General features: G+C 42.3%; 1 protein-coding gene across 3 annotated transcripts in view; it reads left to right on the top strand.

Moving 5' to 3' along the window:
* Positions 1 to 26986, top strand: part of fxr1 (FMR1 autosomal homolog 1) — a 134486-nt gene that overhangs the window by 16284 nt on the left and 91216 nt on the right. For all 3 annotated transcript variants that reach the window (XM_068042352.1, XM_068042351.1, XM_068042350.1), the window contains exons 2-3: positions 14789 to 14841; positions 15336 to 15429. In XM_068042352.1, coding sequence (XP_067898453.1) covers positions 14789 to 14841; positions 15336 to 15429 — 147 coding nt within the window. The remainder of the gene's footprint in view (positions 1 to 14788; positions 14842 to 15335; positions 15430 to 26986) is intronic.

The following is a 26986-nucleotide window of genomic DNA, read 5'->3' as shown; positions in this document are numbered from 1 at the left end:
TTTGCGCTAGGTATGACTCCAGCCAGTGGAGAGTTTTCCCCCTGATTCCTATTGACATCAGTTTTGCTAGGGTTCCTGGATGCCATACTCGGTCAAATACTGCCTTGATGCCAAGGGCAGTCACTCTCACCTCATTTTAAACTAATTACAATTCTTGCCAATGCTTTTAAACCAAGTTCTCCATTTTCACTTTTGTAAAATGGGTAATGGGAGGAATGAGAAATAATAGAATACACCAGAATGTACAATTCAACAACAACTTATTTTTATTTAGTGCCTTTAATGTAATAAAATGTCCAGGGTGCTTCACGGGCAAAATGACACTGAACCTCATAAGGAGATATTGGGACAGGTGACTGAAAGCTTAGTCAGAGGTAGATATTAAGGAGTGTCTTCAGGGAGGAAAGTGAGGTGGAGAGGTTTAAGGAGGGAATTTCAGGGCCCAGGCAGCTGACGGCATGAGCACCAGTGGCGGAGCAATTAAAATCAGGGATGCTCAAGGCCAGAATTAGAGGAACTCCGATATCTCAGAAGGTTGTGGAGTTGAAGGAAATAACAGATAGGAAGAGGCAAGGCCATGAAGGGATTTGTAAACAAGTTTGAGAATTTTAAAATAGAGGTGTTCTTAACTGGGAACCGGTGTAAGTCAACGAGTACACTGGCTGATGGGTGAATGGCATTTGGTACATGTTAGAGCGTGGGCAGCAGCGTCTTGGATGACTAGTTTACAGAAAATGTGGAGGCCAGCCAGGAGTATGTTTGAATGGTCAAGTCTTGAGGAAACAAAGGCATGGATGGGGTTTTCAGCAGCAGTTGAGTTGAGGCAGGGGTGGAGTTGGGCGAGTTATGGAGCTGGAAATGGGCAATCTTTGTGATGGCATGAAAATATGGTAGGATGTTCATCTTGGGGTCAAATATGACACTAAATTGTGAGCAGTCTGGTTCAGCCTCAGGCAGTTGCCAGGGAGAGGGATGGAGTTGGTGGCTACGGGTGAAGTTTGTGGCAGAGACTGAATACAATGGCTTCGGTCTTTCCAATATTTAATTGGATGAGATTTCTGCCCTTCCAGTACTGGATGTTGTACAAGCAGACTGACAATTTAGAGACAGTGAGGGCATCTGGAGAGGTGGTGGTGAGATTGAGCTGGGTGTCATCAAGATACATATGGAAACTGACATTGTGTTTCCAGATGATGTCGCGAGGGGCAGCATGTAGATGAGGAATAGGAGGGGACTAAGGATAGGTCCTTGGGGGGACATGGGAACTGTGCGGGAGTGGGAAGAGAAGCCATTGCAGGTGATTCTCTGGCTGCGATTGGATAGATAAGAAAGGAACTAGGTGAGTGCAGTCTTCCCCCAGCTGGATGACATAGGAGAGACATTGGAGGAGGATGATGTGATCAACTGTGTCAAAGGCTGCAGACCATTTCAAAAGTAATTTAGTTTTTGTATTTTGTGGTCATATGTTTGAATCCACAAGTGAATAATGCCACATTATAGAAATTGCAATATTTTATCACTATCTGAAAATATTTTTTTTATTGAGAACTGAGGCCCAACTTCAAATTAATGGTATATTAGTAGAGACCCACAAAATATTTAAGGTGAAATTAATATATTTTTTGCAACAAAATGTCTTTATATTCAGGATTTCTGGTTGTTCTTTCACCAAACACTTATATTGTCAAAAGTCTGGCCTGGTCACTTGTTCAGAATATGAAGTTGAATTGGGAACTGTTTTCTTCTGTGTTTAAAAGGCAGGTTTTAAACCTGATGGCTTCATTATTATTTGAGGAATAAATACTCTATTTCCTTCAATTCTGTTTATTATAAAAAGCAGGCGAAACAAAGGCAAGCATCAACTAGGTGTAGAATGCAGAATAATGTCAACAAGACAAGATTAAGGGCACTCTACCTGAATGCGCACAGCATTCGCAACAAGGTAGATGATTTAAAGGCACAAATAGAGGTAAATGGGTATGATCTAATTGCCATTACAGAAACGTGGCTACAGGGTGACCAAGACTGGGAACTGAATATTCAAGGATATTTGACATTTAGGAAGGACATGAAAAAAGGAAAAGCAGGTGGTGGTGTGCTGATAAGGGATGGGATCAGTACATTAGTAAGGGAGGATCTCGGATTGGAAGAACAAAATGTAGAATATGGGTGGAGCTAAGAAGCAGCAAAGGGCAGCAAACATTGGTAGGAGTTGTTTATAGGCCACCAAATAGTAGTGGTAGTGTGGGGCATGGTATTAATCAAGAGACTGGAGAAGCATGTAGCATGGGCAATATAGTAATTATGGGTGACGTCGATCTGCACATAGACTGGGTAAACCTAATGAGCACTAATGCCGTGGAGGACGAGTTTCTGAAGTGTGTTAGGGATGGTTTTCTAGAGCAGAATGTTGAGGAACTGACTAGAGAACAAGCTATCTTAGATCTAGTATTGTGTAATGAGAAAAGATTAATTAATAATCTTGTAAAAGAACTTTTAGGGGTGAGTGACCATAATATGATAGAATTTTACATAATGTTTGAAAGTGAGGTAGTTTATTCTGAAGCCAGGGTGTTAAATTTGAACAAAACAAATTATGAAGGTATGAGGGGCAAATTGGCTGAGGTGGATTGGAAAAATACGTTTAAAGGTACGACAGTACATTAGCAATGGATAGTCTTCAAAGAATTGTTACATAGTTTACAGCAACTATACATTCCTTCAAGGCACAAAAACCCCAGAAGTAAAGTCAGTCAACCATGGATAACAAAGGAAGTTAAGGATTGTATAAGATTAAAAGAAAAGGCCTATAAAGTTGCCAGAAATAGTAGTAAACCTGAGGATTGGGAGGATTTTAGAATACAGCAAAGGAAGGCCAAGAAACTGATAAAGGGAGATTAGAATATGAATGTAAACTAGCAAAAAACATAAAACGGAATGTAAAAGCTTCTACAGGTATGTAAAAAGGAAACATGTGGCTAACAAAAATGTGGGTCCATTCCAGGCAGAGTCAGGAGAATTTATAACGGGGAATAAAGAAATGGCAGAGTAGCTAAATGATTACTTTGTGTCTGTCTTCACTGAGGAAGATACAAGAAATCTCCCAGAATTAGAGATCCAATGGACTAGGGACAATGAGGAATTGAAGGAAATTAGTATTAGTAAGAAGGTTGTATTGGAGAAATTAATGGAGCTGAAGGTTGATAAGTCCCCAGGACCTGATATTCTACATCCCAGAGTGTTGAAAAAGGTAGCTATGGAAATAATGGATGCATTGGTGATCATCATCCAAAATTCTATAGATTCTGGAGTAGCTCCTGCAGATTGGAAGGTAGCAAATGTCACCCCACTATTTAAGAAGGGAGGGAGAGAGAAAACCGGGAACGACAGACCCGTTAGCCTTAAATCAGTAGTAGGGAAAATGTTAGAATCTATTCTAAAGGATATAATAAATGGACACTTGGATAATGATCTGGGCATAGTCAACAAGGATTTATGAATGGGAAATCATGTTTGATGAACCTGTTGGAGTTTTTGAGGATATTATTAACAGAATTGATAAAGGGGAGTTGATGGGCATAGTCTACTTGGAATTTCAGAAGGCTTTTGATAAAGTCTCCCACAGGAGGTTGATTAGCAAAATTAAAGCACATGGGATAGGAGGTAATATACTGGCATGGATTAAGGATTGGTCGACAGGCGGAATACAGGGAGTAGGAATAAATGGGTCATTCTCGCGTTGACACGCTCTGACTAGTGAGGTACCGCAAGGATCAGTACTTGGGCCCGGGCCCCAGCTGTTCACAATATATATCAATGGTTTGGATATGGGGACCAAATGTAATATTTCCAAGTTTGCAGATGAGACAAAACTAGGTGGGAATGTGTGTTGTGAGGAAGATGCAAAGCGGCTTCAAGGGGATTTGGACAGACTTGGTGAGTGGGCAAGAATGTGGCAGATGGAATATAATGTAGAAAAATGTCAGGTTATCCATTTTGGTAGGAGGAACAGATGTACAGAGTATTTCTTAAATGGTAAGAAATTAGAAAGTGTAGATGTACAAAGGGAACTGGGAGTCCTTGTCAGTAAGTCACTGAAAGCTAACATGCAGGTGCAGTAAGCAATTAGGAAGGCTAATGGTATGTTCGCCTTTATCGCAAGAGGATTTGAGTACAGGAGTAGTGAAGTCTTGCTTCAATTGTATAGAACCTTGGTTATACCGCACCTGGAGTACTGTGCATTTTTGGTCCCCTTACCTTAGGAAGGATATTATTGCCATACAGTGAGTGCAACAAAGGTTCACCAGACTTGTTCCCGGGATGGTGGGACTGTCCTATGAAGAGAGATTGGGGAACTGGGCTTGTAATCTTTAGAGTTTCGAAGAATGAAAGGTGATCTCATTGAAACCTACAAAATACTGAAAGGGATAGACAGGGTAAGATGCAGGTAAAATGTTTCCCCTGGTTGGGCGGAGATCTAGAACCAGGGGACACGATTTCAAATTAAGGGGGAAGCCACTTAGGACAGAGATGAGGAAAAATCTCTTTACTCCGAGGGTTGTGAATCTTTGGAATTCTCTACCTCAGAGGGCTATAGAAGCTCAGTCATTGAGTATGTTTAAAGTAGAGATTGACAGATTTGTAAATACCAACGACATAAAGGGATATGGGGAAAAGGGCATTGAGGTGGATGATCAGCCATGATCGTATTGAATGGCAGCGCAGGCTTGATGGGCTGAATGGCCTACTCTTCCTATGTATTATTTAAAACTACTGTCTGTTTGCCATTTGGGAATTGATTATTTTTCTTCATTGGAAGAAGTTTAAAATATAATGTTGACTATCTGAAAAAAACATCTTTTATATAAATGTATAAGGGCAGATAGATTTTGCATAATATAATACACTTAAGATGACAGATGTAAGTATCACGAAAACCAGGTTAATAGATTGGAGAAAAGGTGATTTTGAGGGGCTAAGAATAGAACTTGGGAAAACAAAATGGGCAACAATTTTGGTAAACAATGATGTAAAACATCAATGGGAAACATTTACAATGGTGTTCAACATAATGCAGAAAAAATATATTTTGCTAAAAGGAAAGAACAAACCAAACACCCACCATGGATGAACATAGACATAAGGGAACAATTGAGGGTTTGGAAAGAGGCACATATTAAGCACATAAACAGCAGTGGAGTGCACGATAGGGAATGCAAAGAGATTAGGAGAGAAGTCAAAAAAACAATTAGGAAGGCAAAGAGGAACTTTGGAATTAAATTATCAAGGGACGTTAAACAAAATAGTAAACTATTTTACAGGTACATCAATAAAAAAGGAAGGCTTTGATGGGAATAGGACCATTAAGGGATAGACATGATAATACCACAAGTAATGATAGAGAGATGACAGAAATATTAAATAATTATTTTGCTTCCATGTTTACCAAGGAGATAGAACAGGTAGACATGACATTAAATGATGAGATGAGCAATAAGATAGGTGCATTAAAAATTAAAAAAAAGGATGTATTGAATAAACTAATCAAACATAGAGGATAAAGCCCCTTGTCTGGATGGATTGCATCCAAGTATTTTGAAAGAATCTAATGAAGAAATCGCAGAGGCATTACTACATATCTTTAATTATTCATGATGAAAAGGTGTAGCACCAGAAGACTGGCGGATAGCTGATGTAATTCCTGTATTTAAGAAGGAGGACAGAACATGCCCAGGGAATTATAGACCAGTCAGCTTAAGTTGGTAGGAAAAGTAATGGAATCCCTACTAAAGGAGAGAACAGAAGAACATCGAGAAAAGAAAAATATAATGTATAGTCAGCATGGATTTCAAAAGGGAAAGTCTTGCTTGACCAACCTTATTCTTTTTCTGAGGTAACAGAGCAGACAATGTAATGCAGTAGATGTAATTTATCTGCATTTTCAAAAGGCCTTCGATAAGGTGCCCCATAATAGACTAATGAATAGGGTCAGAGAATGCAGAGTCAAGCTACAAGTTGCAGAATGGATTGCTAGCTGGCTGTAAGACAGAAAGCAGAGAGTTGGAGTAAAGGGTAGTTATTCAGAGTGGCAGAACGTGGGAAGTGGTGTTACACAAGGATCATTGCTGGGACCACTGCTGTTCACAATTTACGTTAACAATTCAGACCAATTTGTCAATACTGAGGAGAACTGCAACAAATTATAGGAGGGCGTTAATAAATGTGCAGAGTGGGTAAATAATTGGCAAGTGAAGTTCAACACAGATAAATGTGAGGTAGTAGTACATTTTGGTAGGAAGAATAAGGAGGTCACTTATTACTTGGAAGATGTGAGCCTAGATGAGATAGGGAACAAAGGGATCTCAGCGTACAAATACATTAATCACAAAGTTGCGCCACAGGTTAGCAAAGCTGTTTTTAAAAAAAAAAGCAAACCAAGCATGAGGCTTTATTTCTGGAGGGATAGAATTGAAAAGTAGGGAAGTTATGCTAAAGCTGTATCGAACCTTGGTGAGACCACACTTAGAGTACTGCGTGCAGTTCTGGTTGTCATATAAAAAGGATATAGAGGCACTGGAGAGATTGCAGAGAAGATTTACGAGGATTATATCAGAAATGCGTGGGTGTACATATCAGGAAAGGATTGACAGGCTGGCTCTCTGGAAAAAGGCTGAGGGGGTGATCTAATAGGGGTCTTTAAAATTATAAAAGGTTTTAAGAGAGTGGATACAAAGTGAATGTTTCCACTTGTGGTGAGGAGCATAACTAGAGGCCATCAATAGAAGAGTCGCCAAGAAATCCAATAGGGAGTTCAGAAGAACTGTCTTTACCCAAAGAGTGGCGAGATTATGGAACTCACTACCACAGGAAGTGGTTGAAGCGAATAGTGTAAATGCATTTAAGAGGAAGTTAGGCAAGCATATGAAGGAGAAGGGAATAGAGGGTTACGATGATAAATTTAGATGAGGAAAGATGGGAGGAGGCTCGAATGGAGCATAAACGCCAGCTTGGATTGGTAGGGCCGAATGGCCTGTTTTTGTGTCGTTAATCCTATGTGTGCAAAACAAAATTCTTTGACCGTAGTATCATTCCAATCAGGGCTGTTTGGACAGAAGATTAATTTATACATACTCCATTCAAATGATGATCCTATTCTCCCTACCGAGTCTTGCATATAAGGATGGTCCAGGCATTGCTACCTCAAGATAATTTTGAACTTTTACAGAAAAGAATAGCACAGTGTAGTCCATTTTAAACATTTTATACTTAATGGTAGATAGGTTCTTAATCTTAGAAAGAAAATTGCATTTGAATTTTCAGCAGGCTGAGCAGACCCAGTTTTCCTAAAAGTTATCACTACTCAGCTATCACTTTTTACCCTTCCTTCAAGGAGGCACTCAACTTCCCCTTCTCCCAAAGCTCAAGATACATTGTACTCCTCAAACCTTCCCAGTTCATCCTGGCACTCTGTGTCTCTTCCTCTCCCCTGTTCAAGCTGTCTTTGACTTTCCTCCCACACTACTCAATTAATTTTGGAGTTATTCTTCCTTTTCCCCCCTCCCCTAACCCTGCCCAAGTGCCACTCCAGGGCTCCTATCTCTTGTTACTTTTGTAAGTGTTTGCCTAAATTAGTAGAATATCCACAGAACATATAGTTGAAACAGCTTTTTTAAATAAGAAATTCAGCTTTTGCAGCCCCGTTCATGTTGCAGCCTCAAACAGCTCCATAACCACTACTATAATAAAAGCAAAATACTGTGGATGCTGGAAATCTGAAACAAAAACAAGAAATGCTGGAATCACTCAGCAGGTCTGGCAGCATCTGTGGAAAGAGAAGCAGAGTTAACGTTTCGGGTCAGTGACCTTTCTTCCGAAGAAGGGTCACTGACCCGAAACGTTAACTCTGCTTCTCTTTCCACAGATGCTGCCAGACCTGCTGAGTGATTCCAGCATTTCTTGTTTTTGTTCCATAACCACTACTCCCTGCTTTTGCGCATGTGCAGTTCAGCACATGCACAGAAGTGAGCTGCAGTAGCTTGTGATGACTTTAGCCCCCGAAATAGCTCTTTTCTAGGCCCCTTATCAACCTTGTCAATTTTACAGTGTAAATTGTCTTCTCCAACCACCTGCACACCATAGTCTGCTGACAAATGTATCATGCAGTGCTTGCTCCTCCTCATGGCGAGCTTCCAGAGCCACTTCCAGGACCCAATTTCTGACTTTCTCTTTGTCTTGTTGAAGGCAGGAATTTTTACAGGAATGGGTATTCCTGTCTCCCATATACAGAACTGGCAATCTAGTGAAGAAACAGAAATTGGGTCTGTCTATTTATGTGCATAATTGACGACCCTTCAAAAGTAGAGTACCCCGTTAATTATTTGCACATCTGTTCTCAAAATTAAAACGTACATTTTAGATTGATTCTGCACTAAACTTGCCCTTGACTTTATTCTGTGTTAATATAGTCATTGTCCTGTTTATATTTGGCTGCAAGCAGCTTTATTTAACCTGATATTATGATATGGCTTTAATGGAGCTCAGATTTGTAATTGATTGTCTTTTGTGATTGATCAAAAGTATTAAAATAGATTAAGAATGTGATATTAATAGAATTGACTTCACAATACAAGGAATTACTAGCTTATTAAAATCTAGCAATCCAGCTGACTGGTCCAATAAAATTGATGTTTGTAGAAACATAGAAAATAGGAGCAGGAGTTGGCCATTCGGTCCTTCGAGCCTGCTCCGCCATTCATTATGATCATGGCTGATCATCCAACTTAGTAACCTGTTCCCGCTTTCGCCCCATATCCTTTGATCCCTTTAAACCCAAGAGCTATAGCTCACTCCTTCTTGAAAACATACAATGTTTTGGCCTCAACTGCTTTCTGTGGTAGCCGAATTCCACGGGTTCACCGTTCTCTGGATGAAGAAATTTCTCCTCATCTCAGTCCTGAATGGTTTACCCTGTATTCTTGGACTATGACCCCTGGTTCTGGACTCCACCACCATCGGGAACATCCTTCCTGCATCTACCCTGTCAAGTCCTGTTAGAATTTTATAGGTTTCTATGAGATCCCCCCACCCCTCACTCTTCTGAACTCCAGCGAATATAATCCTAACTGACTCAATCTCTCCTCATATGTCAGTCCCGCCATCCCAGATATCAGTCTGGTAAACCTTCGCTGCACTCCCTCCATAGCAAGAACATCTTTCCTCAGATAAGGAGACCAAAACTGCACACAGTATTCCAGATATGGCCTCACCAAGGCCCTGTGTAATTGTAGCAAGACATCCCTGCTCCTGTACTCGAATCCTCTCGCTATGAAGGCCAACATACCATTTGCCTTTTTTATCGCCTGTTGCACCTGCATGCTTACCTTCAGTGACTGGTGTACGAGAACACCCGGGTCTCGTTGCATATTCCCCTCTCTCAGTTTATCGCTGTTCAGATAATCTGCCTTCCTGTTTTTGCAACCAAAGTGGATAACTTCACATTTATCCACATTGTACTGCCTCAAATTTGGAGATATTACATTTAGTTTTCTCATCTAAATCATTAATATAGTGAATAGCTGCAGTCTTAGCACTGATCCCTGTGGTACCCCGCTAGTCACTGCCTGCCATTCGGAAAAAGACCCATTTATCCCTACTCTTTGTTTACTGTCTGCCAACCAATTTTCTATCCATCACAATACACTACCCCCATCCCATGCGCTTTAATTTTACTCGTTAATCTCTTACGTGGGACTTTGTTGAAAGCCTTCTGAAAGTCCAAATAAACCATATCCACTGGCTGCCCCTCATCAACTCAACTAGTTACATCCTCGAAGAATTCTAGTAGATTTGTCAAGCATGATTTCCCTTTCGTAAATCCATGCTGACTCTGCCGATTCTACCACTGTTCTCTAAGTGCTCTGTTATAAAATCTTTGATAATGGACTCTAGAATTTTCCCCACTACCAACATCAGGCTAACTGGTCTATAATCCCCTGCTTTCTCGCTACCTTCCTTTTTAAATAGTGGGGCTACATTAGCTACCCTCCAATCTGTAGGAACTGTTCCAGAGTCTATAGGATCTTGGAAGATGACCACCAATGCATCCACTATTTCTAGGGCCACTTCCTTAAGTTCTCTGGGATGCAGACCATCAAGCCCTGGAGATTTATCGGCCTTCAATCCCATCAATTTCCCCAACACCATTTCTCTACTCACTGATTTCCTTTAGTTCTTCTCTCTCACTAAACCCTGTGTTCCCAACATTTCTGGTATGATATTTGTGTCCTCCTTTGTGAAGGCAGAACCAAAGTATGCATTTAGTTGGTCAGCCATTTCGTTGTTCCCCATAATAAATTCCCCTTTTTCTGATTGTAACATTTGTCTTCACTAATCTTTTTCTCTTTACATACCTATAGAAACTTTTACAGTCAGTTTTTATGTTCCCCGCAAGCTTGCTCTTGTACTCTATATTTTCCCCTTCTTAATCAATCCCTTGGTCCTCCTTTGCTGAATTCTGAACTGCTCCCAATCCTCGGGTCTGTTGTTTTTTCTGGCGAATTTGTATGCCTCTTCCTTGGATCTAATGCGATCTCTGATTTCCCTTGTAAGCCATGGTTTGGCTATCTTTCCCGTTTTACTTTTGCGCCAGACAGGAATAAACAATTGTTGCAGTTCATCCTTGTGCTCTTTGAATGTTTGTCATTGCCTTTCCACTGTCATCCCTTTAAGTAACGTTTCCCAATCCATCATAGCCAACTCGCGCTTCTTACCTTCGTAGTTTTCTTTACTAATGTTCAGGACTCTAGTCTCAGAATCAACTACGTCGTTCTCCATCTTGATGAAGAATTCTATCATATTATGGTCGATCATCCCCAAGGTGTCTCGCACAACTAGATTGTCAATTATTCCTCTCTCATTACACAATACCCAGTCCAGGATGGCCTGTTCTTTAATAAAAGCAAAATACTGCGGATGCTGGAAATCTGAAACAAAAACAAGAAATGCTGGAATCACTCAGCAGGTCTGGCAGCATCTGTGGAAAGAGAAGCAGAGTTAACGTTTCGGGTCAGTGACCCTTCTTCGGAACTGACAAATATTAGAAAAGTCACAGATTATAAACAAGTGAGGTGGGGGTTGGGCAAGAGATAACAAAGGAGAAGGTGCAGATTGGACCAGGCCAGATAGCTGACCAAAAGGGCACGGAGCAAAGGCAAACAATATGTTAATGGTGTGTTGAAAGACAAAGCATTAGTACAGATTAGGTGTGAATATACTGAATATTGAACAGCAGCAAGTGCAAACCTGAAGAAAAACAACCTGAAAAAAACAGTGGGTAAGCAAACTGAACAAACTAAGATGAAATGAAATAAATGCAAAAAAAGATTGTAAAAAATGTAAAAAGGAATGTAAAAAAATAAAAAGGAAGAAAAAATAACTAAAAATGACTAAAAATGAAAGTAAAGTGGGGGGCTGTCATGCTCTGAAATTATTGAACTCAATGTTCAGTCCGGCAGGCTGTAGTGTGCCTAATCGGTAGATGAGATGCTGTTCCTCGAGCTTGCGTTGATGTTCACTGGAACACTGCAGCAATCCCAGGACAGAGATGTGAGCATGACAGCAGGGGGGAGTGTTGAAATGGCAAGCAACCGGAAGCTCAGGGTCCTGCTTGCGGACTGAGCGGAGATGTTCCGCACAGCGGTCACCCAGTCTGCGCTTGGTCTCCCCAATGTAGAGGAGACCACACTGTGAGCAGCGAATACAGTATACTACATTGAAAGAAGTACAAGTAAATCGCTGCTTCACCTGAAAGGAGTGTTTGGGGCCTGGGATAGTGAGGAGAGAGGAGGTAAAGGGGCAGGTATTACACCTCCTGCGATTGCAAGGGAAGGTGCCCTGGAACGGGGACGAGGTGGTGGGGGTACTGGAGGAGTGGACCAGGGTGTCGCGGAGGGAACTATCCCTTCGGAATGCTGACAGGGGAAGGGAGGGGAAGATGCGACTGGTAGTGGCATCACGCTGGAGGTGGCGAAAATGGCGGAGGATGATCCTTTGGATATGGAGGCTGGTGGGATCAAAAGTGAGGACAAGGGGAACCCTGTCACGGTTCTGGGAGGGAGGGGAAGGGGTGAGGGTAGAGGTGCGGGGAATGGGTCGGACACGGTTGAGGGCCCTGTCAACCACAGTGGGGGGAAATCCTCGGTTGAAGAAAAAGGAGGTCATATCAGAAGCACCGTCATGGAAGGTAGCATCATCAGAACAGATGCGTCGGAGACGGAGAAACTGGGAGAATGGAATGGAGTCCTTACAGGAGGTAGGGTGTGAAGAAGTGTAGTCGAGGTAGCTGTGGGAGTCAGTGGGCTTATAATGGATATTGGTAGACAACCTATCCCCAGAGATGGAGACAGAGAAGTCGAGGAAGGGAAGGGAAGTGTCAGAGATGGACCATGTAAAGGTGAGAGAAGGGTGGAAATTGGAAGCAAAGTTGATAAAGTTTTCTAGTTCGGGGCGGGAGCAGGAAACGGCACCGATACAGTCATCAATGTACCGGAAAAAGAGTTGGGGGAGGGGGCCTGAGTAGGACTGGAACAAAGAATGCTCGACATATCCCACAAAAAAACAGGCATAACTAGGACCCATGCGGGTACCCATAGCGACACCTTTTACTTGAAGGAAATGCATGGAGTTGAAGGAGAAGTTGTTCAATGTGAGAACAAGTTCAGCCAGGCGGAGGAGGGTGTTGGTGGATGGGGACTGGTTGGGCCTCTGTTCCAGGAAGAAGCGGAGGCCCAACCAGTCCCCATCCACCAACACCCTCCTCCGCCTGGCTGAACTTGTTCTCACATTGAACAACTTCTCCTTCAACTCCATGCATTTCCTTCAAGTAAAAGGTGTCGCTATGGGTACCCGCATGGGTCCTAGTTATGCCTGTCTTTTTGTGGGATATGTCGAGCATTCTTTGTTCCAGTCCTACTCAGGCCCCCTCCCCCAACTCTTTTTCCGGTACATTGATGACTGTATCGGTGCCGTTTCCTGTTCCCGCCCCGAACTAGAAAACTTTATCAACTTTGCTTCCAATTTCCACCCTTCTCTCACCTTTACATGGTCCATCTCTGACACTTCCCTTCCCTTCCTCGACTTCTCTGTCTCCATCTCTGGGGATAGGTTGTCTACCAATATCCATTATAAGCCCACTGACTCCCACAGCTACCTCGACTACACTTCTTCACACCCTACCTCCTGTAAGGACTCCATTCCATTCTCCCAGTTTCTCCGTCTCCGACGCATCTGCTCTGATGATGCTACCTTCCATGACGGTGCTTCTGATATGACCTCCTTTTTCCTCAACCGAGGATTTCCCCCCACTGTGGTTGACAGGGCCCTCAACCGTGTCCGACCCATTCCCCGCACCTCTACCCTCACCCCTTCCCCTCCCTCCCAGAACCGTGACAGGGTTCCCCTTGTCCTCACTTTTGATCCCACCAGCCTCCATATCCAAAGGATCATCCTCCGCCATTTTCGCCACCTCCAGCGTGATGCCACTACCAGTCGCATCTTCCCCTCCCTTCCCCTGTCAGCATTCCGAAGGGATCGTTCCCTCCGCGACACCCTGGTCCACTCCTCCATTACCCCCACCACCTCGTCCCCGTCCCAGGGCATCTTCCCTTGCAATCGCAGGAGGTGTAATACCTGCCCATTTACCTCCTCTCTCCTCACTATCCCAGGCCCCAAACACTCCTTTCAGGTGAAGCAGCGATTTACTTGTACTTCTTTCAATGTAGTATACTGTATTCGCTGCTCACAGTGTGGTCTCCTCTACATTGGGGAGACCAAGCGCAGACTGGGTGACCGCTTTGCGGAACATCTCCGCTCAGTCCGCAAGCAGGACCCTGAGCTTCCGGTTGCTTGCCATTTCAACACTCCCCCCTGCTGTCATGCTCACATCTCTGTCCTGGGATTGCTGCAGTGTTCCAGTGAACATCAACGCAAGCTCGAGGAACAGCATCTCATCTACCGATTAGGCACACTACAGCCTGCCGGACTGAACATTGAGTTCAATAATTTCAGAGCATGACAGCCCCCCACTTTACTTTCATTTTTAGTCATTTTTAGTTATTTTTTCTTCCTTTTTATTTTTTTACATTCCTTTTTACATTTTTTACAATCTTTTTTTGCATTTATTTCATTTCATCTTAGTTTGTTCAGTTTGCTTACCCACTTTTTTTCAGGTTGTTTTTCTTCAGGTTTGTACTTGCTGCTGTTCAATATTCAGTATATTCACACCTAATCTGTACTAATGCTTTGTCTTGCAACACACCCTTAACATATTGTTTGCCTTTGCTCCGTGCCCTTTTGGTCAGCTATCTGGCCTGGTCCAATCTGCACCTTCTCCTTTGTTATCTCTTGCCCCACCCCCACCTCACTTGTTTATAATCTGTGACTTTTCTAATATTTGTCAGTTCCGAAGAAGGGTCACTGACCCGAAACGTTAACTCTGCTTCTCTTTCCACAGATGCTGCCAGACCTGCTGAGTGATTCCAGCATTTCTTGTTTTTGTTGGCCTGTTCTTTAGTTGGCTCCTCAACGTATTGGTCCAGAAAACCATCTCGTATACACTCCAAGAATTCCTCCTTTACAGTATTGTGACTAATTTGATTTGCCCAATCTATATGCAGATGAAAGTCACCCATAATTACAGATGTTCCTTTATTTCCATTATTCAGTGATAAGTTATATATGCTATACTGATTAATTGTAAATTTGAGTTTTAAATAATTTATTTTTGTTTTAGGCATTTGTTAAAGATGTGTTTGAAGATTCACTTGCCGTTAACTTTGAGAATAAGTAAGTATTTTATATTCAAGTGATGGAGTTCATTTTTCAATACCTACATCAAAGAGCTACTAGAAAATTTAGATTTCTTAGCCTTGTTTGTTTTAATAGCAGTATTACTGTGTACCGTCATGTATAATTACTGATTCTGAATGAGTCTTCATTCTGTTATCTTTTCCTCCCTCTGCCATTGCACCCTCACAAAGAGGTACAGCTAAAATTTTGGGATGGTATAATTATTTATTTGGTGCTACTCTGGACTTTTGCAAAATATTTTAATAGTGCTGTTAACATTTAACAGCCTAATTGTGTAACAGTTTATTGCAGTTTTTTTTCTAACTTAGGTAGCTTTTCAGTGTGTTCATATGAACCTGTTAAATCATACATTTTAATGTCTTCGTTCTAAAGGGTGGAAATTATAAGATATTGGAAAAAATACTTATTTTAAATGCTGTTCTTTCAATTTGATTATTTTTCTGATTAAAACTATTTTTCCTTTCTGATAGTTGGCAACCGGCACGTCGGATTCCTTTCTGTGATGTGCGATTACCACCCCCTTCTGATCTCAAAAAGGAGATTAACGAAGGGGACGAGGTTGAGGTGAGTTTAAAATAACAAAACGCATGCAGTAACCAATTTTGACGGCCCCCTATTCAAATTAACATTTTCTATGCTGTACATATAGTAGCAGTTTTGTCTACAAAAAGCATTCCTTCGTAAATTAGCTTTCAGATACTCGTGATTTTAGAAACATCAGGCATAATTCAGCAATTTTCTGTTTAAAATCATAACATATTACAGTTTTTCTGTGAAGAACTCTTTCTTAGCCTATTTTTAAATTAATTTATCCTAAATTTGTACATTTTGACTATCGCACTGTATAGATTCAGCATGCCTTGTGCAACATAATCCAAATATTGTTCGTCACTATTCACTACTACTGTCGAAGCTAACACTCACACATAACCAATGCCAAGTTCAGTTCTTTCCTTGAAGCACATGTGTGTTCTAATTTTATTTTTAACATGTATCTGGTTGTACTGAACTTTATTTCCTTCTGGTGAGTCGGGTACATACCCTGTTAAACTTTTGTTTGTAAGATCTTGGCAGCATCTTCTGAATCCAGTCTATTTCTAATTCCTCTCCCTCCCCCAAATAAAGTTTGATGATGTCATTTTCAGTGAGATTATTAATCAGGAGCAGAAATGGTCCCAGCATTGTTTCCTGAGGAGAGCATCTAACTTGAAACACCTCTCTCATGTTAGCTGATTCACCCAAAAGAAGCTCCCTCTCCCTGCTTCTCCCTCTTTAGCTAGTTGCTGATCCATGTTCACATTTTGCCCTTGATGCCCACTCACCTTAGTTTGTAAGGGTGTTTCTGTTACAGCAGTTTATGAAAGGTCACAGATCATTTTTGTCTCTGCAGATGCTGCCGGACCTGCTGAGTATTTCCAGAATTCTCTTTTTGTTTCAGATTTCTAGCATCTGCAGTATTTTGCTTTTGTGTTCTGATGATAGTTTACAGATCTGAAGCGTTAACATATTGGTCAACACTGACTTAGGATATTTTTAGCCAAATAATCCTCCCTGTGGCTTAATTCCATTAGTTATACAATTATTGAGTTTGGTCATGGATCTGTGGTTGTGAGGTATTGCACTATCACCCTTTAAGAATATGGGAGCTGCATTTTTCTGTGTTTGTCTATTAGAGCCTTATTTATTTAATTGAAAATGACTAGATATTTCACAAGTATTCTTGCTTGACTCTTAGTATTCTGGAATCAGTTTGTTCAATCCAGGGAATTTACTCATTTTCAGAGCCTTAAATATATCTGGAGCTTTGCTTTGTTAGAGTTCTGGCACACACACGATGTGTGTCTGATGTTGGATGATATTGTTGGTTTCTTTAGTTTTAGAAAAAAGACTCCCAAAATGTTGTAAATGTGCTAAATAGCATGTGCTTCAGCTTTGTTTCATGTTTCAGCAATTCAAAACCATGGTTAGACCACATCTGGTGTACTATAAGTAGTTCTGGGCACCACATCTTAGGAACGATACATTAGCCCTGTGGGGAGTGCAGCGTAAATTTACCAGAATGATACTTGGACTCCAAGGGTTAAGTTACAAGGAGAGATTAAAGAAACGAGGGGTCCCTGGAATTTAGAACGTTTAGGGTGATTTGATTGGCGTTTTCTCAATATTAAAGGGAAGAGTTATGATAGATACAGAGAAACTATTTCAGCTGGTTTGGGAATCTAGGATTACGGGGCATAGTTTAAAAAAAATTAGAGCGAGACTTTTCAGGAATGAAATAAGGAAACACTTCTACTCACACAGGCCGGTAGATGTTTGGAACTCTTTGGTAAATGGCAGTTGATGCTCAATCAGTTGTTAATTTTAAAACTGAGATTGATAGCTTTTTGTTAGCCAAAGGTATTAGGGTTATGGAGCAAAGGCCATGATCAGTCATGATCTCATTGACTAGCGAAACAGGCTCAAGGGGATGAATGGCTAACTCCTGTTCCTACGTTCCTATGTAGCTGTTTTCTGTTTATCCCTATTTTCAAATACATTTGGGTTCGTCTCCCTCCCTGACTACCCATTGCTGCCATCATACATTGTTTTGCATCAACCGTTTTGTTCCCGTTCAGTTATCTCTTAGCTACAAAATGGTCACCCTCTCTGTTCCTTAAAGCTTTGTAAATTTTTCCTTTCTCGCCCTTTTAATTTCCCTCTTGATCTATTCCAGAACACTTTTGGTCAGAGCTTCTGAAGAAGGGTCACTGACCTGAAACGTTAACTCTACTTCTGTTTCCACAGATGCTGCCAGACCTGCTGAGTTTTCCCCAGCACTTTCTGTTTTTATTCCTGAAGTATCAGTACCATTTGAAATTGTGTGCTGGTGTTTGGTTAAGTACTTACAGTATTTCCCAAGTCAAATTGAAAGTTTTCTAGTTGGCCTTTTTTCAACAAGCCAGTAATTATAACAACTTTTTCTATCACCCGAATGGAAGTGCATGACAATCTCATACTGTATGAAGAGATGTGTACTAGATCAGGCTTGGAATTATGCCTTTTGGTACTTCTATTTGTCATGATCCCCATGGTGTTTCTGTAGCGCACAACTGTATACACGATCATTTCTCTGACATGAGATACTAACCAATCTTTTCAACCTGATTGTATTTTGTTTATAGCCATATATAGTCATAAGAGGCCCCCTTTCCTTGAGGTTAATTGCTAATACCAGAGGCAATTGTGCATTGCTTAAACTCTGGTCCTGAGTTCCTTCCAGATTATAGAGACTGAGTTCCGTTTTAAATCTGCAATACTGAGGTCCAGCTAAAAATTCATATGGAAAGCCATAATAAAGAAATGTAATTATTTGAAATGAGAGGTACCTTGATATTGTCATTCTTCTATTTTGGTAGTCCTGTAGCAAAACCCTTTTTTAAAACTTTTTTTACTCACTGAATATAGCTAGCCAGAAAATTTCATAATGTGACCTTCCCTTCAACCCTGACTTGTCTATCTTCACTTTGCAGGTATCCCTTCCTGAATGTCTGTTCCTTGTAAATTATATTCACTGCCATTGTTCTGGGTGGGCCATGTTTATGATTCCTGATTTAGTTATTTCTGTTGCCATCTATGCCTCCTAGTTGTACCATTTTATTTCTAATACTTGGAGCAGATCTGTATGTAAGTACAGCTTTAATCCATGTCCTTTAGTGTTCTAATTAGGCTCTCTGGGTAGCATATTCCTTGCTTGTGTGCAGTTTTGGTCTCCTTATCTGAGGAAGGATGTTCTTGCTATAGAGGGAGTGCAGCGAAGGTTTACCAGATTGATTTCTGGGATAGCAGAACTGACATATGAGGAGAGATTGAGTCGGTTAGGATTATATTCACTGGAGTTCAGAAGAGTGAGGGGGGATCTCCTAGAAACCTATAAATTTCTAACAGGACTTGACAGGTTAGATGCAGAAAGGATGTTCCCGATGGTGGGGGAGTCCAGAACCAGGGGTCATAGTCTAAGGATACGGGGGAAACCTTTCAGGACTGAGATGAGGAGAAATTTCTTCACCTAGAGAGTGGTGAGCCTGTGGAATTCGCTACCACAGAAAGCAGTTGAGGCCAAAACATTGAATGTTTTCAAAAAGGAGTTAGATATAGCTCTTGGGTCTAAAGGGATCAAAGGATATGGGGTGAACGCAGGAACAGGTTACTGAGTTGGATGATCAGCCATGATCATAATGAGTGGTGGAACAGGCTTGAAGGGCCAAAGGGCCTACTCCTGCTCCTATTTTCTATGTATGTTTCTATTTATGCTGTGCCACATTCTTTATGCTGCTGTGATCACTTATCTTGTCTGCTCCAAAGCATGATCTGCAGTCTGCTGTGCCCTCTCCTTTCTTGCTATTCCCTCCCCATTCACGTTTGAATGGTATCCATCTCCTACTTCTATGTTACTCACACACCTCCTGATGTCTCCTCTATTTTGGTGGAACCTGTCACTCTTGTACCAGCTCTTTCGCTTATGAAAACTATCTGCTGTTGATGTAATCTCATTTGTTGTTCTTGTATCCAGAGTACCGCCTTTTTTGTGGTCCATCTTTGACATTTTTCTCTGCATCCCTAGCAGTGAGTTTTCCGCAGATACCTATTAACAGAACACAGACCTGTGCAACAACTTAGATTTTGTTTCTTTCTCTCTTTTTGTTTTTTGCAAAGTCTCTGTCTATTACTTTCAATTTCTCTGTTGATCATATCTGTTCTACTCATGACTAGGTTTGAATAACCACAATGTAAGCATGAATGTTAAAACAGCAAAGGGACAAAACAATCAATAACAAAGATGATTGGAGAAGAGCAAACGACAGAGAAATGAAAGGGTTTAGCCTAGATAAATTGAAGGGAAAAGTTAACTGATAAAACAGTGGAGTAGCAATGCTGATGTCTTATTTAATGGTTAAATTGGTACATTATAGTCTGGGAACACTCAAGTGAGGAAGATAAGGCATTGTGTGGTGGTTCTATGGATGAGCTATTGGATCGGGTAGAAAATAAAGGTTAAAGATGAGGTGTCCAATGAAGCTGAAGTTAGTATCATAAGGATAGGGAAATATCACAACTTACAAATAGCAACAAGTAAGGCTAGTCGAGGGATTATGAGAAAAAAATGCTTGTAGTCCAAGACTACATAAAGATGCCAGATGATGGATGGGGCAGACCATGTGCAGAGTCACTTTTTGAAAATGTTTGTTCTTACTGGGCGGCGCAGTGGTTAGCACCGCAGCCTCACAGCTCCAGTGACCCGGGTTCAATTCTGGGTACTGCCTGTGTGGAGTTTGCAAGTTCTCCCTGTGTCTGCGTGGGTTTTCTCCGGGTGCTCTGGTTTCCTCCCACAAGCCAAAAGACTTGCAGGTTGGTAGGTAAATTGGCCATTATAAATTGCCCCTAGTATAGGTAGGTGGTAGGGAAATATAAGAACAGGTGGGGATGTGGTAGGAATATGGGATTAGTGTAGGATTAGTATAAATGGTCGGCACAGACTCGGTGGGCCGAAGGGCCTGTTTCAGTGCTGTATCTCTAAACTAAACTAAACTTAATGCATGCATGATTCTGACCTAATGGCTTGTAAGTTCATTCTGAACTACAGCTTGCATTTATATTGTGTCTTTAATGGAGAGAAACTTTCCAAGGTGCTTCATAAAGACGTAATCAGACAAAAATGGATATAAAACAAAGAAGGAGCTTTTGCTGGGGTTGGGGAGGCAGTGGGTTGCAAAAGCTTGGTCAAAGAAGTGGGTTGTACGGAGAGTCTGAAAGGAGGAGGGAGGTGGAGAGAATGAACTCTGAGATGGCTGAAGGCATGGCTTACCAATGGAGGTGCGAGAGAGGGAATGCACAAAAGGTCATCATTAGTAGAATGGGGAGTTCAGGATGAGTTGTTGGACTGGAAGAGGTTTCAGAGATGGAGAGTGATGAAGCCAGGAAGGGATTTCAACACAAAGATGAGAATTTTGCATTGCGCTGGGGGTCATTGCTGGTCAGTGAGGACAGGGTTGCGTGGGACCATGTGGAATAGTATCTAGATAGCAGAGATTTGTATGAACTGAAGTTTACCAAGGTGGAGAAGGACATTGGAATAGTTGAGTCTGGAGATGACAACAACATGGACGAAGATTACAGCGGCAAACTGGTTGAGGTGGGGGATATTACGGAGGTGGAAGTAGGCAATGTTTGTGACAGAGACAGTATGAGGTTGGAAGCTAGGCTTGGGATCGAAGATGGCGCTAAAATTGTGAACAGTCTGATTCAGCCTGAGGCAGTGGCTGCGAGATGGAATGGTGGAGAGGATACAAAATTTGTAGTGAGGACCAAAAGATGGCTTCAATCTGCGTAGTGTTTAACTGCAGGAAATTGTAGCTCATCCAAGATTAGGTATTGGACAAGCAGTCTGACGACAGAGGCAGTGGAGAGGTAGAGCAGGATGTCATCAGTTAATATGTGGAACCTGTTCCCATGTCTGTGGATGATGTCGCCGTGCAGCAGCATGTAGCTGAGGAGGGGAGCTAAAGACAGATCTTTGGGGGAACTCTGGCGAGGTCAGTGCATGGGTGGCAGGCAAGCCATTGCTGGGAATGATTTGGCTGTAATTGGATTGGTAAGAATGTACCCAAGAGAAGGGAATCCTACCGAACTGCACACTAGAGGAGATGATGGAAAGTGATGTGTTCAAAGACTGCAGAAAAGTTGAGGTGGTGGGGGGTAATGCACTATAGTCAAAGAGGATGTCCTTTTATTTTAGTTAGCGTCACTGTTTGCTTTGGCCAAATTGATACAAACTTCAGGGATAGTTTCATTTCCCTTTTGGGACACAGCAGCATTTTGATCTGAATATTCACTTCAGTAACTTCAGAACTTAACTGTTTTCTCTGATATCTTGTAACATTCTCCCATTCACATTTCATTAAGTTCCCTTCCATTCTGGAGTGTACTGTTTATCAATTATCTGACGATTGTATCGCTTGACTGAGATAACCCTTGCACTTCTCAACTTTTTAAAATTACAATAATATAGGATGTTAATATTGGAATTGCTAAGCAAAATAATACCAAGGTTCATTAGGTTCACCTTCAGCCACCCTGATAGTCGTAACCTAATTTTCAGTGAAAATATGCCCAATTTATGCATTCAGTTCCTCCATCCTCTCAATAATTCTGGCTGCCCTTTTCTGTATCATTTCAATTTCTGCAATATCGCTTTTGTAGTGTGGCAACCAGACTACATGGTATTGTGAGTGTAGTCAGTTTATTAAGTGGCAAGAGTATCTCACTATTGCGGCTGTATAGTAATCTTTCAAAGAAGTTGTAATTTCAAAGTTTGCAGATGACATAAAACTTGAAAATATTTCATTAGACCCTGTCTCAGTCATTACTGCAATAGAACATGGCCGGAATTTTACTTCGGGCCAGAAGCCCCACCCACTGACACAAAATGTTGGTGAGCCCGCCTCCACCGGGCCTGGAAGCCACACGGTAATTCTAAGTGGCCCAGGCCCTTAATTGGCTTCGGACAGGACTTCCTTCTCTCTGAGGCAGCAAGTCCCACCTCCAAGAGCTGCCGGCCAATCGGTGGCCACTGCTGGGACTGCACCCAGCCAGGATCAGCAATATGGATGAGGCCCTGGAATACAGCTAAGTGTGTGGGGCCTTGCCAGGGACAATTAGATGGACCCTGGCAATGCGGATGGGGAAGTGGGGGGTGTGGCTGGTGGCAGCAGCGGAGGTGCTCCAGTGGAGGGGACCCTTTGGGCACAGGAGGGGACCCTTTGGGCATAGCCCGCAAGGAGGCCGCCAGGATTAACTGGGTGGCCTCCTGAGCTACTGAACCGCCTGCCCACCTCTGGTAATATACTAGCGGCGGTGGGAGGGGGCCCTTCAGCGGCACCTTCTAAGTCCACGACCTCTACCAACTCGAAGGGCTAGGGCAGCAAAAGCATGGGAACACCACCACCTGCAAGTCACGCACCATCCTGACTTGGAACTATATCGCCGTTCCTTCACTGTCGCTGGGTCAGAATCCTGGAACTCCCTTCCTAACAGCACTGTGGGTGTACCTACCTCACATGGACTGCAGCGGTTCAAGAAGGCAGCTCACCACCACCTTCTCAAGGGCAATTAGGGATGGGCAATAAATGCTGGCCTAGCCAGCGACACCTACATCCCATGAATGAATAAAAAAAAATTAATTGGCCTGGAGCGGGCGGGCTGTTTGTCACCTCCCTCGCCATTTGTAAAATTGCAGTGGGGGCAGGAAGGCGACTGGAATGGCACCAACTCACCTCCCACTCAATTTTACACCCCTGCCGCCTTCAGCCCACTCCGGGGTGGTAAAATTCCAGCCCATGTTTCTGTTTATATTACTGTAGGCCCTGTAAAATGAGGAAAGAGATGTCTGTGGGCTCCCCAGAATGACCTCGATGTGCAGATGCGATAGCAAGAGGTCTATCCAATCTGAGATCTCGCGGATTTCACAGAAATCGTTAAGTATAGCAATGTCCATGATATTAGCTCAGTTAGATGCAGGAGCCTTGGTGGCAGTTAAGTTGCTTGCTTGTTATTCTAGCACCCAGAGCGAGCTAAGTAAATAACTTTTCAAAAAAAGCTAATCTGTAGTACACCTCTTGCTACCTTTACCAGGGCTGCTATTTAAAATGTGGACAAGTAGGGTACATTGCAACTGCTTAATCTCACCCACTTGCCAGGCAAAATGGATTCATCCTCACATTTCTCACTACTGATTTGGGAGGATTGGAAATTCGCTGGGGTCAGTCGGGTAGGATATGGAAAGTTGTGGCTAGAAACTCCACTTGGGAGTGTTGGATTAACCCAGGTCACACTCCTGAGTCAGGCTCAAGACTCACCTGCTTCAGTCACTGAGGCGTTCCTGTATTGCTTTCCTTAATGTAATTGGGATGCCGTGTTTGGGAACAGGACAGGTGCACGGGATCAGGGCAACTGCTCATGTGGAGGATAAGCACCAGTAATCTTGCACAAAGAAAGAAAGAAAGTGAATGAAGCAAGACTGACTGTTAAAGAAGGTTTATACAACCCTGTAGAAGTTGCAAAATTCAATTATTTTGCCCTCTGTTCTAGAGTATGAACTAGATTGAATTAAACTGTGGGTTGGTCTCAGCAGTCTGTTTTTCCCTTTGAGCTAAATCTTAACGTATTCCCTGTTCAGGTTTATTGCTGGCAAGTCACAGTCTATTGAGCTGCTGTAGAACAAAGTTTAGGGCGGCACAGTGGCGCAGTGGTTAGCACCGCAGCCTCACAGCTCCAGGGACCTGGGTTCGATTCCGGGTACTGCCTGTGTGGAGTTTGCAAGTTCTCCCTGTGTCTGCGTGGGTTTTCTCCGGGTGCTCCGGTTTCCTCCCACAAGCCAAAAGACTTGCAGGTTGATAGGTAAATTGGCCATTATAAATTGTCACTAGTATAGGTAGGTGGTAGGGCAATATAGGGACAGGTGGGGATGTTTGGTAGGAATATGGGATTAGTGTAGGATTAGTATAAATGGGTGGTTGATGTTCGGCACAGACTCGGTGGGCCGAAGGGCCTGTTTCAGTGCTGTATCTCTAATCTAAAAAAAATCTCCAAAGTCTTAGTTTGTAATTTGAAAAGTCAAGATTTAGTACATTACATTAAGGAGGTGAAATTGGTTCATGTGTCCAGTGTGAAATGAGCTCAGTGAATTGGCAGCTGCTTTTTTTCCCCACTGAGCCCTATTTTCTTTCCACTGAAGTTCACAATGGTAGTTCAAACTCTCTTTGGGGACTTGTTTCCTAATCTCTGTCATTTTTACTTTGTTTGACATTAAAACTCTTGGCAATATTTTCCAAGTCAATGGGGAATAAAAATTGGTGCAGTGTATAATGGGCTACTGATTTGTTGCAAGCCCATTTCGCGCTGATGTCACAGACCAGTTTTACTCCCTCAATCAATTGTTATGCAGCTCAGAGCACTTTGTTTTCCAGTGATGCATTCTTTTGTGCCAAATCGCACCACTGATAGCCACTAGATGGTGTTGATGTGCTAATTTGATTTTAAACAGTACATTTTTAAGACAAATAAAACAGATTATGCATCTCAGGCTAATTTGAATTTGCACCGTTTGTTGATTCCTATTAAACCATTGATTTATCTTAACACAGAAGTTACCCAACTTGGGATTCTGTAGCATTAAAAACCTAATGTTTTACTAAAAAAAAACTAATTATTGGCTTTGCAAATGCGGAGGAGCAGTTCCCTCAAAATTTTTCTGTCAATTTAAGAAACCGATGTAAACTGAAACGGCATGAATAAACATGGAACAAATTTTCCTTTTTTAAGAGAATTTACTTTCCCAAAACCCACAGATATAAACATCAACACTGACATAAGCTGCTATTTTTACATGTTCCTTAATCTCTGTACCTGTCTAGCCCAACTTTTTGATCTCAACTGTTATGGTTGATACTGAGCTGATCTCTTCATCCAGATGACATTGTACTGTTTGGAGAGTGACTTCCATATTACTGATGTCAGTATTCAGATCTTGCACCTTCTCTTTTCGTCACTTCCTTCTTCCTCATCTCATTTCTGCACTCTTCTCATTTTCCACTTAAGTAGCAGCCTTGGCTCAGTGGTAGCACTTACCTCAGAGCTACGTCATGGGATCAAGCCCTTCTCCAGACCATAAGCACATGATCTTGCTGACAATTCTGTACTGAGGGACTGTTGCACCATCGAGGTGCCGTCTTATGGCTGAGATGTTGAACTGAGGCTCTTAGTGTTTTCTCAGGTTGATATAAAAAGATCCCATGCCAGTTTATTTGAAAAACCACTGGACAACATTTATCCCTCAATCAATACCACTACGACAAGATGTTTGGTCATTTATCTCATTGCTATGTGTGGGACCTTGCTGTGTTCAAATTGGCTACACTGTTTTCTACCTTACTAAAGTGAGAGCACCTCAGAAATATGCCATAATCGTAGAGTCATAGAGTTATACAGCACAGAAACAGGCCCTTTGGCCCATTGTGTCTGTGCCGGCCATCAAGCACCTATCTATTTTAATCCCATTTTCCAGCACTGGGCCCGTAGCCTTAAATGCTATGGTGTTTAAAGAGCTCATCTAAATACTTCTTAAATGTTGTGAGGGTCCCTGCCTCTACCACCCCTTCAGGCAGTGCATTCCAGATTCCAACCACCCTCTGGGTGAAAATTTTTTTCCTCAATTCCCCTCTAAGCCTCCTGCCCCTTAACATAAATTTGTGCCCCCCTGGTTATTGACCCCTCCGCTAAGGGACTGAGTTTCTTCCTATCTAACCTATCACTGCCCCTCATAATTTTGTATACCTCAATCAGGTCCCCCCTCAGCCTTCTCTGCTCTAAGGAAAACAACCCTAGCCTATCCAGTTTCTCTTCATGGCTGAAATGCTCCAGCCCAGGCAACATCCTGGTGAATCTCCTCTGCACCATTTCCAGTGCAATCACATCCTTCCTATAGTGTGGTGCCTAGAACTGTACACAGTACTCCAGCTGTGGCCTAACTAGTGTTTTATACAGCTCCATCATAACCTCCCTGCTCTTATATTCTATGCCTCGGCTAATAAAGGCAAGTATCCTATATGCCTTCCTAGCTACCTGTGCTGCTGCCTTTTTTTTTTAAAAGAGATACAGCACTGAAACAGGCCCTTCGGCCCACCGAGTCTGTGCCGACCATCAACCACCCATTTATACTAATCCTACACTAATTCCAAATCCTACCACATCCCCACCTACCTATACTAGGGGCAATTTATAATGGCCAATTTACCTATCAACCTGCAAGTCTTTTGGCATGTGGGAGGAAACCCACGCAGACACAGGGAGAACTTGCAAACTCCACACAGGCAGTACCCAGAATTGAACCCGGGTCGCTGGAGCTGTGAGGCTGCGGTGCTAACCACTGCGCCACTGTGCCTTCAGTGATCTATGGACAACTACACCAAGGTCCCTCTGACCCTCTGTACTTCCTAGGGTCCTACCATCCATTGTATATTCCCTTGCCTTGTTAGTCCTCCCAAAATGCATCACCTCACACTTCTCAGGATTAAATTCCATTTGCCAC

This window comes from Heterodontus francisci, chromosome 11 (assembly GCF_036365525.1).
Source record: "Heterodontus francisci isolate sHetFra1 chromosome 11, sHetFra1.hap1, whole genome shotgun sequence".
Lineage (NCBI taxonomy): Eukaryota > Metazoa > Chordata > Chondrichthyes > Heterodontiformes > Heterodontidae > Heterodontus > Heterodontus francisci.
This window is presented reverse-complemented; position numbering and strand designations above follow the sequence as displayed.